Source organism: Megascapheus bottae, chromosome 24 (genome assembly GCF_031878675.1).
Source record: "Megascapheus bottae isolate mThoBot1 chromosome 24, mThoBot2.hap1, whole genome shotgun sequence".
In the NCBI taxonomy this organism is placed as follows: domain Eukaryota; kingdom Metazoa; phylum Chordata; class Mammalia; order Rodentia; family Geomyidae; genus Megascapheus; species Megascapheus bottae.
Window position 1 is genome coordinate 26,289,613 of NC_143532.1, and position 11,636 is coordinate 26,301,248.

Here is an 11,636-nt window from a genome sequence, read left to right on the forward strand (position 1 = left end):
AAGCTGTGCACACCCCGCCTGGCTTCGTCTTTATCACTGCATTTCAACGTCCTCACTGGTGTTGTCATGTCCCCTCCCTCGTTTCCATTCCCGAAAAGAAAAAAAAAAAAAAAAAAAAAGAGGGTGAGAAAGAAAATAAGAGGTGGTTGTCAAGGAGGCGGAGCCAGGAGGATGACGACTTTGAGACCTGATGTCAAAGGAAATACAAACCAGGGCTGGGGGCGTGGCACAGGTGAAGGAGCACCTGCCCCGAGGGCACCAAGGCCTGAGGCCAGTGCGCAGGGCCGCCAAGCAAAGGCCCGGAGGGCGATTCACAAAGCAAACCGGAAACTCGCCTTTTCTGGAGCTCCGGAAAGCGCTGGCGCCTCGCCGGACGTGGCTATCGAGGCCTCCAGGGCTGTCGCCTTGCCCTCAACCAACATGGCGTCCGCGTGACGCAACTTCCGGTATCGTGATTTCCCCGCCCCCCCCGTCTGAGCCGTGGGCGGCGAGCTTCAATGACGGCGTCAGGCGGGGCGCATGCGCGGGGCCAGCGGCGGTGAAGGGGCGTCGGGGATTTCGGTCCGCAGTTGCCCAGCCAGAGTGGCCGTGAGGCGGAATGGTGTAGCCGTGTCTGCGGGCAGGCGGGCGGGCGGGCCGAAGCGAGGCGGCCGGGGACGGCGGACACCACCTGCGGGAGTCGAGTGCCGCGGCCGCACGCTGAGGGGGCGTCGCCGCCGCCGGTCCCCGGCGCTGCCGCGGGAGGCCGCACCCGCCATGGCGGCCCGGGCCGTGCTGGACGAGTTCACGGCGCCCGCGGAGAAGGCGGCGCTGCTGGAGAGGAGCCGCGGCCGCATCGAGGGCCTGTTCGGCGTCAGCCTGGCGGTGCTCGGTGCGCTGGGGGCCGAGGAGCCGCTGCCCGCGCGCATCTGGCTGCAGCTCCGCGGGGCGCAGGAGGCGGTGCACAGCGCCAAGGTGAGTCGGTCGCCGCCCCTCGTCCCCCCCCTCCGGATCCCCGCCGCGCGGGGTCCCGGGCGCCCGCGGGCTGGAGCGCCGGGTGTGCCCGCCTGGTGATCTCGCGTGGCGGCTCCATCCCCGGGCCTCGGGGGTCTCCGCGCGCCCGGCGGCGCGGACGGAAAGCCCCGGGGATGGGGTTTGTAGGGCGCGCGGGGTCTGGCGGGACGTCGGCGTCGCGAGTGTCGCCTTGCCATCTGTCCCCGCGAGCCCTCCTCCCACGAAGTGCGCAGGACCCGCCACCTCCTGGTTCTCAGCCCGTCCTCCGCCAGCTTCCCCCCCCCCCCGCCCCCAGGGTCCTGCACCCCGTGCATGGATCTCGGAGGTACCCTTCGGAGTAAACGAGAGAAACACGAAGGGGCGGTAGGATGGCGGACGCTCCTTACGGGGACCTGACGACTCTCATGGACTGCCCGTAGCACCTGGCCTCGGGTCCCGAAAACCCCAACCCGGTGCTTGTCATTGATCTTCCTTTTCTAATCGACAGCTGGGGAAACCGAAACTCAAAAGGGTGAGTCACCTAGCAGTGTCTTTCAGACTTGACACCTTTAGCCATTTACTTCCTTCCCAGGCCAAGACAACAACATGTGTCTTTCGAGGAGAGGAGCGGTCCGCCGCCTTCTGAAGGTTCTGTAATCGAACCTACGCAGTCCACGATTTGAGTTTGCAGTGAACTTGAAGCAGGCTTGCTTATTTATTTATTTATTTATTTATTTATTTATTTATTTATTTTTGGGGGGGAGCTGGCCGTGGGGTTTGAACTCAGGTCCTGCGCACTGCCCCCGAGCCACTCTACCACTATGGAGCCACAGCAACCACTCCGGGCTTTCTTTTGAGTAGTTTGTTGAAGTTAAAAAAAAAGTCTCACCGACGTTTCTGCCCTGTCCAGTTTCAAACGGAGATCTGAAGATCTCGGCGTCTTTAGGATGACAGCCAGGAGCTAACGGTGACGTCCGGCTAGGCTGTTTTATGTTTTCGTAACGTCTGTATGCTAGGGAAGACTCAGAACCATTATGGGGAAGGGCCAAGTTTGTAGGACCTTGGGGCTGGAGTGAGATCCTCTCCTGGTGGTCGGAGGGTCTCCGAGTCTTATGATCAGGGATATTCAAGGGAAGCCCCTCCCTGCATTTGAAGTTCTTCAAGAGCTCGCAGTTTGCTGCATACCAAAGCCCAAGCCCGTTTTGGAGTGGCATTTCCTGAACTTCAGGCTTTCCCCAGATACAGTTTTCTCCGGGTTTTCCCACATCTTACATAGGACATCAGAATTCTGAGGTAAGGACTTCATTTGCAAAGCCCATGTCCTTAATACCTGCTTCCAGACAAAGAGGTTCAGTCTATACCCTTTTGGGCAAACTTCAGTGTCCTTTGAGAATCTTAAATAGTTGCAGCCCCTGACTTTCTTAGATTGAACAAAAGCAGCCTGGAGTTTTGGATTGTTCTTCCCCCCAGCTTAAACTTAAAACATAGTAACTGTTGCATCTTGCCCCCCTTTTTTTCCTTAATGCCTTAAACCAGTCATTTCATTTTAGACAACTGGTCTAAGGTCTCATCCTCCTTTTCTCTCTTATCTAGTACTTTCCTTATTACCTAGAGCCAAAGTTGTTTCTTCTGGAATTCTCTCACGTTTTCATCCCTCTCCTTTCTGTTGTTACCTTTTTTTTTTCTTCTGATTGAGTTCTTGGTGTGTGTGCTGTCTCCTGCTTCTTTGCTTTGCTTCCTGCTCTCTCTTTGGAGGGATCCTTCCTCAAGAAGTCACAGCCCTGCCCTGGAACTTCTAAGGGACTGATGTCACCTGTCTTCTCTAGTATGTATAAACCCTGCTTTGTTTTTACAGGACACCTACTATACTAATACCATCTTACTTTCTTAGTTTCTGTTTTAGCAGCTCTCAGGGTAAACCTCTCCTGTAGGCCTCTGCTGGGTGTTGGCTTGCTGCTTCTGCTTTTTCTCCTTACACCATAGGAGTGGACAGCTCTTCCTTTATAGAAAACCCTGCTCCTTCTACCAGGCTCTTCCATTCCAGTTCATTGTCTCTCCTAGCCAAGAGTTTAGCATGAGCTAATTAGAAAAGGCCTGTCTTACAGTATCTTAATAGTTTGTCATCTGCTGGGTTATCTTTTCAACATATATTAGTCATAATCTTGTAATCTAACCATAAAGGTATAAGAAATCCCTTTTTTTTTGTCTCAATGACTCCTGGGTGGGGGTTGAATGCAGCACTCAAGGACTTTAAAAAATACTTATTACGTTTCATTATTTATAGAAGGGGGATTTATTGTTATATTTAAGGTTTTTAAAACATAATTCTGGACTTTATCTTGAAGTTGAGTTTGAAATAGGAAATATGTTTGCAGGAAAGATTTAGAGCAAAGAAGAGTTTAGCTAGGATTATAGGGGTTTTTTTTTTGGGGGGGGGGAGACTGGTCCTGGGCTAGAACTCAGGGCCTAGGCTCTATCCTTGAGTCTCTCTGTGCTTAAGGCTAGCATTTTACCTCTTGAGCCACAGCACCACTTCTGGCTTGTTTCTGTTTATGTCCTGCTGGGAAATCAAACCCAGGTCTTCATGCATGCTAGCAAGCACTCTACCACTAAGCCATGCTCCCAGCCTTCACAGGTGTGTTCTTTTTTTTTTTTTTTTTTTTTTTTTTTGCCAGTCCTGGGCTTGAGCTCAGGGCCTGAGCACTGTCCTTGGACTTTCTCAAGGCTAGAGCTCTACCACTTGAGCCTCAGCACCACTTCCGGCTTTTTTCTATGTATGTGGTTCCGAGGAATCGAACCCGGGTCTCCATGCATGCTAGGCAAGCACTTTAACCACTAGGCCAAACTCCCAGCCCAACAGGTGTGTTCTTATAACCCCAAAACTCTAGAGGCTGAAAGCGGGAGGATTTAGAACTCCAGGCCTGTCTGAAACTATATGGCAATGAAACTGACTCCTGAGGATATGGGGAGAAAATGAATTCAACAGACCAACAGGCCTTATTCTAGAGTGAAGCCTGGGAAGGACAGCTAAGTCTCCTTCAGCCTGGCTGAGGGGGAAATGGCTAGCGCCGCCTCCATACAACTAGGGTTCTTTGAATATTGGGCAGAAAGAGTGAAGTGGGTTAGAGTAGGTGGGTGAGACAGAGGCGAGGTGGGTGAGCTGTGTTATTTCCACTGAGGAGTTTCCAGGTTTCAGCTTCACCTGTGTTTATCAGGGCATCAGATGTCACCTTAGTCTCAGGCCCTCTTCCAATACATTTATTCTAGGGTAAGGGTAGGGGAGATGATTCAGCAAAGTCTGCAGGAAGGACAGTTATAAAATATGGCTGTCTGGGAAGTTGAGTGCTTCTGGTTCAGTCATTTTTTCCATCATATATAATGAGACTCTGTCTCCAAAACAATGAGAATTTTCATTTTGAGTGGTGCTGAGGATCAAACTACAGTTTTTGCTTGGGCTGGTAAGCACTTTACTACTAAGCTGTGGCTTTTTTTTTTTTTTTTTTTTTGCTAGTTCTGGGGCTTAAACTCAGTGCCTGGGTACTATCCCCGAGTTGTTTTTGCTCAACGCTAGCACTCTACCACTTGAGCCACCTCACCACTTCAGGCTTTTTTCTGTTTATGTGATGCCAGGGAATCAAACCCAAGGGCTTCATGCATGCTAGGCAAGCACTCACTAAGCTTATCACTAAGCTATCAAGCAATCACTAAGCTATACTCCCAGTCCCAGGAGTTTGGCCTACTGGTAGAGTGCTTGCCTAGCATGCACGAAGGCCCAGGTTTGATTCCTCAGTACCACACACATAGAAAAAAAAGCCAGAAGTGGTGCTGAGGCTCAAGTGGTAGAGCTCTAGCCTTGAGAAAGTCCAAGGACAGTGCTAAGGCCCTGAGCTCAAGCCCAGAAAAAAAAAAAAAAAGAAAAAAGGAATTCAGTATACCTTCACCGCTGGAGGTTTGATTTATTGGGTCTTTGTTTTGATGGTGGGTACATATTGGGAGCTTATGGTGGGACATGACAGTGCCTAGAGAGATGGAAGGAAGGATGAGTAAATTTGTTGGGAGGAACAATACTTTGAGGAGTGCCGGGGCCAGCCGGCAGCAAACCAGGGTTCGCAGATTGGGGTTCCTGAAATAGGGGGCAAGGACTAGGAAGAAATAGAAGAGAGACAGACACACCGGGTCGGGATGTCTGCAGTCCAGGAAAAGACTGCCGCGTTTATTTTTCACTCCAGCTTCTTCCCTTCTTGAGACCCAGGGAACTTCCAGGTGTTACATTCATATGGTAAATCTCAGGTCATTTAAACAGAATAAGGCCAGAAAACAATAAGACAATAAAGCCATTGTCTGATGCAAATCAAGGCACAGTTTGATTCCACTCTGGCTCCCAACAGAGGAGTTGGGAAGATTGCCTGGTACTTGGCATTTTTGAGAGGAGGTAACTATGAGCAAAGGCTTAGAGGGTTGTGCTAGAAAGTATCAAAAGTGGGAAATGAAGACTTACATTGGTGACCCTATTCAATAGAGCAAGGGAAGGTTTTGAGAGGGAAAGAATTTGTCTGAAACTAGATTAGTTAAAGGCTGGGAGGAATGTTGTTCTAAGTAGAGTGGGGTTTGAGTTAGGTAGAGTCTCAGAGACTCAAACCACATGAATGGATAGGTTTGTACTATGTAGGTTTGAAATCTTGGTGGCAGGACAGATAATCCCTGTTGGTTGGTGGGACCACCTAGTAGTCAACTTTTTGTTTTTATATTTTGAGACAGAATCTCACTGTCTGCCCAAGCTGGCCTGGAATTTAAATCCTTCTGTTTCAGTCTCTCCAGTGCTGGGATTGCAGGTGTACATCACTGCAGCTGGCTGGTGGTCAACATGTGAGGAATATGCTTGTGCCAGGAAGTACATTCAGGGTGGTCTGTAACTCAGTCTTTGCAGTCTGGCGGGGGAGCAAAACAGGATGGCATGATACCCATAGTAGATGAGGTTTGCGAAAGGCATTAGCAACATGAGGTAGGTTCTGACGGGTAAATACGTTTTCCAGAGACCATTTCTGGTGGAGGGAAGAGCCATTTATAAATCCAAGGGGATAAGAAGGGTGCAATTCTATTATTCCTCAAATATAGGAACAGTCTAGAGGAAGTTGTCAGAGGTGGAAAGGGATGGGTCACAAAGTGCTGAACAACATGGATTCTACCTTGCAGGCAGGTCGCTGAGAGTCCTAAGTGTGAGTGATGTTTGTATCTGGACTGATGTGCCATTGTTCACTAAACCCCAAATTTCCTTTTTTTTTTTGGTGGGTCATGGGGCTTGAACTCGGCCTGGGCGCTGTCCCTGAGCTACTGCCTTACCCTTGAGCCAAGCCCCACTTCTCATTTTTTATTTAAAGAATTTAATAACATTGATTTTTTTACATCGTATTTCAAATGACGTGTTTAACAAACAAGTATTCAAGAAGGGAATCTCTGTCCACTTCTCATTTTTTAGAGGTTAATTGGAGATAAGAGTCTCAGGTAATCCTTGCTAATTAAGAGGCTGAGATCTGAGGATGGGAGTTCAAAGCCAGCCCCAGAAACTTTTCAATTTATAAACAAACAAACACAAAAAAGTGGAGCTATAGCTCAAATGGTACATTGCTAGCTAGCCTTGAGCAAAAAAGCTTAGGGGCATGCTCAGGCCCTGAGTTCAAGCCCCAGGACAGGCACACATGCGTGTTCTCTCTCTCTCTCTCTCTCTCTCTCTCTCTCTCTCTCTCTCTCTCTCTCTCTCTCTCTCTCACACACACACACACACACACACACACAACTAGTATAACTGGGTGCTGGTGGCTCAGGCCTATAATCCTAGCTACTCAGGAAGCTGAGATATGATAATTGCTCTTCAAAGCTAGCTCTGGCAGGGAAGTCTGTAAGACTTCAGTTAACCAGAAAAAAAAAAATTCAGAAGTGGAACTGTGATTCAAGTGGTAGAGTGCTAGCCCTGAAGAAAACAAGTTCAGGGTCAGTAGTGTGCACACCCTGAGTTCACTTCCCATTATTGACAAGCACCCACATGCACAAACATACACATACACAGAACAATTGGTCTATCTGGCAAAAGTACAGTTGTTCTTTTGTGTGTGTGCTAGCCCTGAACTCAGGGCCTGAGCACTGTCCTTGGGCTTTCCTCAAGTCTAGCTCTCCACCTCTTGAGCCATTGTTCCACTTCCAGCTTTTCTGTGTATGTGGTACTGAGGAATCGAACCCAGGTTTTCATGCATGCTAGGCAAGCACTCTACCACTAGGCCACACTCCTGGCCTTCTTTTCTTTTGATAGTGATATTTGAACTCAAGAACCCCAAGCTACTTAAGCCGGTGTTGTGTCACTTGCCATGCCTCTAGCCTCACTTATTTGCTGGTTAATGGAGACACAATAGACTTTTCTACTGTGCTGGCTTCCAACCTTGGCTCTCTAGATCTCAGCCTCGGCAGTGACTAGGATTACAGGTATGGCCTTTCTTTCTTTCTTTCTTTCTTTCTTTCTTTCTTTCTTTCTTTCTTTCTTTCTTTCGCTAGTCCTGGGCTTGAGCTCAGGACTTGAGCCCAGCACTGTCCTTGGTTGTTTTTTGTTGTTTTTTTGTTTTTTTTTAACTCAAGGATAGAACCCTACCACTTGAGCCACGGCACCACTTCCGGCTCTTTCTCTGTATGTGGTACATGGTCTTCCTGAAATCTAGGCAAGCATTCTGGCCATGGCCACACATTCTTTTTTTTTTTTTTTTTGCTGGTCCTGGGGCTTGAACTTGGGGCCTGGGTACTGTCCATGGGCTTTCCTAAGACGAGGGTTCTACCACTTAAGCCACAGCACCATTTTTGCCTTTTTCTGTCTATGTGGCACTGAGCAATCAAATCCGGGTCTTCGGCCAAACTCCGGGCCCCATCGCCACACATTCTTAACTGATATTTTAACCACATGACTGGTAGAGGCTGTTAGTTGGAATTGTAAAACTTAATTACTGCCTTGGGAAGTATTTGTTAAACCACCAATTCATTAAGGGTTTCCCAACTGATACTGTTGACCTTGGGGTTAGATAATTCGTTTTGGGGGGACGGAGCCTATATTTGTGTATTGTAGTACGTTTAGCACATCTCTGGCTTAGCCACCAGATGCCAGGAGCATCTGCTCAGTTGTAACAATCAGAAATGTCTCTTGACATTGCCAGATGCCCCTAGGACAAGCAAAGATATTCTTTCCCCACTGGAAGAGTTAAAGAACTACTACTGCCAGTCCCTGTCTATATAAATATAACATCTGATAGAGCTGTAGTATTATAATTTGATAAGACATGGCTGAGAGAGACAGATTAACACATATCCCCTCTGGATTTGTGTGCAGGTGTTTTCGGACAAGAGAAGTAAGGTTAAGCCAGGCAGCAACAGTGAATGAGCATATTCAAATGATAGGGAATTGGTTCTGAGGGTTGTGAATATTAACTGTGTAATGAAGTGCTTTAAAAAGGTTTTTTTGGAGCAAGGAAGTGAGATGGATGTGCTGTCAGAAATCACTTTGATACTGAAACAAGGAAGTGCAGTGTGATGAGAGTAGAAGGAATTAATGTTGATTGCCATGTTCATTTGACTCTTAAATAACTCATTGAAAGGAAACTTGGATGAAGTAGAAGGAGCTATAGGCTATGATTCAGACCTAAGTTTCAGATTCACATCCCTTGTGGGGTGGTCTTGAGCCTAACTACTGAGGGATAGGGGTTGAAGATTTAGAATTATCACCAAAACAGTAAAAATTAGGATTGGGAAGCAGGGCCTGCTGTCTTATTTCTACTTGGTAGGCAAAACGTTGGAGAATCACTCTGAGGCTAGCTTAGGTAAAAGGTAGCAAGACTCCATTTAAATCAACAAGTCAGTTGTGATGGGTCAGGCTTGCAACACAGCTACTCATGGGCCATGCAAATACAGTAGTCCTATGGCGACGAGGATGTGACGGGCACACAAGTAGGGCTGGCCTGGAGGGCTGGTAGCTCACACCTTAATCCTTGCTGTTAAGCTGAGATCTGAGGAACTTGGTTCAGCCAAGAAATTGAAAGGCGGGAAAGTCCTGGATACTCTTATCTCTAACCACCCAAGAGCCTAATGTATAGCTGTGGTTCAAGTGGTAGAGTGATACATTTTATGTCATATCTATTTAACTACATTTAAAATGTACTGTTAAATTGAATAAGTGGATAAAATAATTAAAAGTTCAGTGACGATAATGACTTTCCATAGTCTAAAAATGCTCATAATTAAAGTTATGTGAATGTTGGAAGGAGTAATATTAAGGTGCATTGTACTCATGAATCAGTACATTGAAATCCCTTTGTACAACTACTTAAAAATCATTATTACAATAAAATAAGTGTTATATATTATCATATTGATGGTTTTATTCTGAGAATGACTGCTTTTTATAATTTTATATACAATTTTAGCTTAAGTATCTTAAAGTTTCAGATGGTAAAATTAGTGGGTTGTTCTAAAGATAGGTTTTCTTAAAACTTTGTGCTACAAGTTGGAATTAACATCCTTTACTACATGAAAACATGATTCACTTATATACTGTTTCTGTTTTGTTTTGTTTGCCAGTCCTGGCTTTGAACTTAGGGTCTGAGTACTGTCCTTGGGCTTGCTCCACCACTTGAGCCACAGCACACTTCCAACTTTTTCTATATATGTGGTACCAAGGAATCCAACCTGGGTCTTTGTGCATGCTGTGCAAACATTCTTCCCATACGCTAAACTCCCAGCCCCGGTATATGCTGTTTTTGAGTTTTAAATGAAGCAAATATTTGTATTGTCTTAGGGAAATTCAGTTCCTGGACTCTTGCTTTCCAGTAGTAAGAATAACTGGGCTCAATATTTTCTTTAAACTTTAAACCACCTTACCCCAACAAGAATAGCCAAGATTTTGAACTCAGACAGTGACAGTTGCTGGCGGGGTTGTGGAGAAAAAGGAACCCTACTACACTGCTGGTGGGAATGCAGACTAGTTCAGCCACTCTGGAAAGCAGTGTGGAGGTTTCTTAAAGAACTGAAAATAGACCTTCCCTACGATCCCGCCATACCACTTCTGGGCATCTATCCTAAACATCATGACCCAAGATATGATAAGGACACCTGCTCAGCTATGTTCATCTCTGCACTATTCACAATAGCCAGGTGATGGAAGCAATCCAGATGCCCTACTGCAGATGAATGGATACAGAAAATGTGGTATATATACACAATGGAATTCTATATAGCCAACAGACAAGATAAACTAATGGCATTCACAGGGAAATGGATGACTCTAGAGCGAATCATGTTGAGTGAGACAAGTCAAGACCTAAGGAACAAAAGGCGCATGGTATCCTTAATATGTGGCTATTAAATCTAAAAAGTACAAGAGCGAGGACTCAATAACTGCATACCCAAAGCTATGGACATGGTAATGAAAATATAAATATAACTATATAGACATAAAAACCTATGACCTAGACATAGTTTTATTTCTTGAATTAATATGTTTCTATGACATACAAACCCTTAGCATAATTTTGATTAAGTTCTAAATACTAAGTCCCAGTGATTGTAAATAGAGATTCCCTCCTTGAACACTTATTTGTTAAAATTTGTCATTTAAAATATGATGTAAAAATCAGCATTAATAAATTCTTTAAAAAAAACTATTTGGAGAAAGTTGTTGCTTAGGAATTCATGTTCCTGTATATTTGAACATATATATATATATATTTACTTTATTGTTTTAGAGGTTATATACAGTAGGGTTACCTTTGCATACATCTGGGAATAAGTACATTTCCTTTTGCATAGTGTCATCTGTTCCTCATTCTTTCCCTCCCCCCTCTCCATTTTCACTCACAAGTTGCATAATCCACTTTCACCAATGTCTGGTGCAGCCGGTGTGCTCCATTGCTGCACTTTTTCACACCTTTGATTCTGTGCCCTCTACCACCTTCCCACAGATGTGGATATGAATACACTGTATATAAGGTAAAGAATACAAAGTCAACAAAAATTAAGAAAAAAAACTTCTTTGCATATCTTTGGAGTTCATTTCAGTATGAATATTATTTTATACACATATAGGAGTTCCTTGGGTATTGAGCCTTTGTGATTCTTTAAGATTATCCTCTTTTTGTATGTGGGTATCTAGAAGTCTGTATATTTTGTCATATCCTAGTGACTTTTAGATTTCCTCATATTAGTAAGAACATGTACCAGTCACTGGCCTTGTTTGAACTCATTTAACATGATTTGTCCTAGTTCCATCCATTTCCATGTAGATGGTATTATTTTCTTTCTAAGGGCTGTGTAAAATCCCCATTGAGTATAGGTACCACATTTCTTTGGATCTACTGTTGTGGGCATCTGGGTTGTTTCCATCACTTGGCTATTGTGACTAGTGCGGCAATGAACATGGATGTGGAGGCATCCTTATCATATCCTGGCTCGTGATGCTCACAGTAGATGCCCAGCATGTCCCCAATATATTAATGTAGAATATCTATATTAAAACTAAGCTGGAATTTAAAGCCAAATCACCAAGAAAAAATTTAAAAGTGTATTAAAATTTCAATTTTTGTGTTTAAATGTCTTTTCTTTGACATCATGATTATTCCTATAGTTTCATTATTTAGTCA

At 45.3% G+C, this 11,636-nt stretch overlaps 1 protein-coding gene across 1 annotated transcript in view; it reads left to right on the forward strand.

Annotated features, from left to right (window-relative positions):
• Positions 1 to 538: 538 nt before the first annotated feature.
• The window catches only part of N4bp1 (NEDD4 binding protein 1), a 39,877-nt gene continuing 28,779 nt past the window's right edge, over positions 539 to 11,636 (forward strand). Inside the window, exon 1 of the mRNA XM_090357675.1 lies at positions 539 to 954. Within this exon, the coding sequence (XP_090213801.1) occupies positions 757 to 954 (198 nt within the window). The 5' untranslated portion in view covers positions 539 to 756. The remainder of the gene's footprint in view (positions 955 to 11,636) is intronic.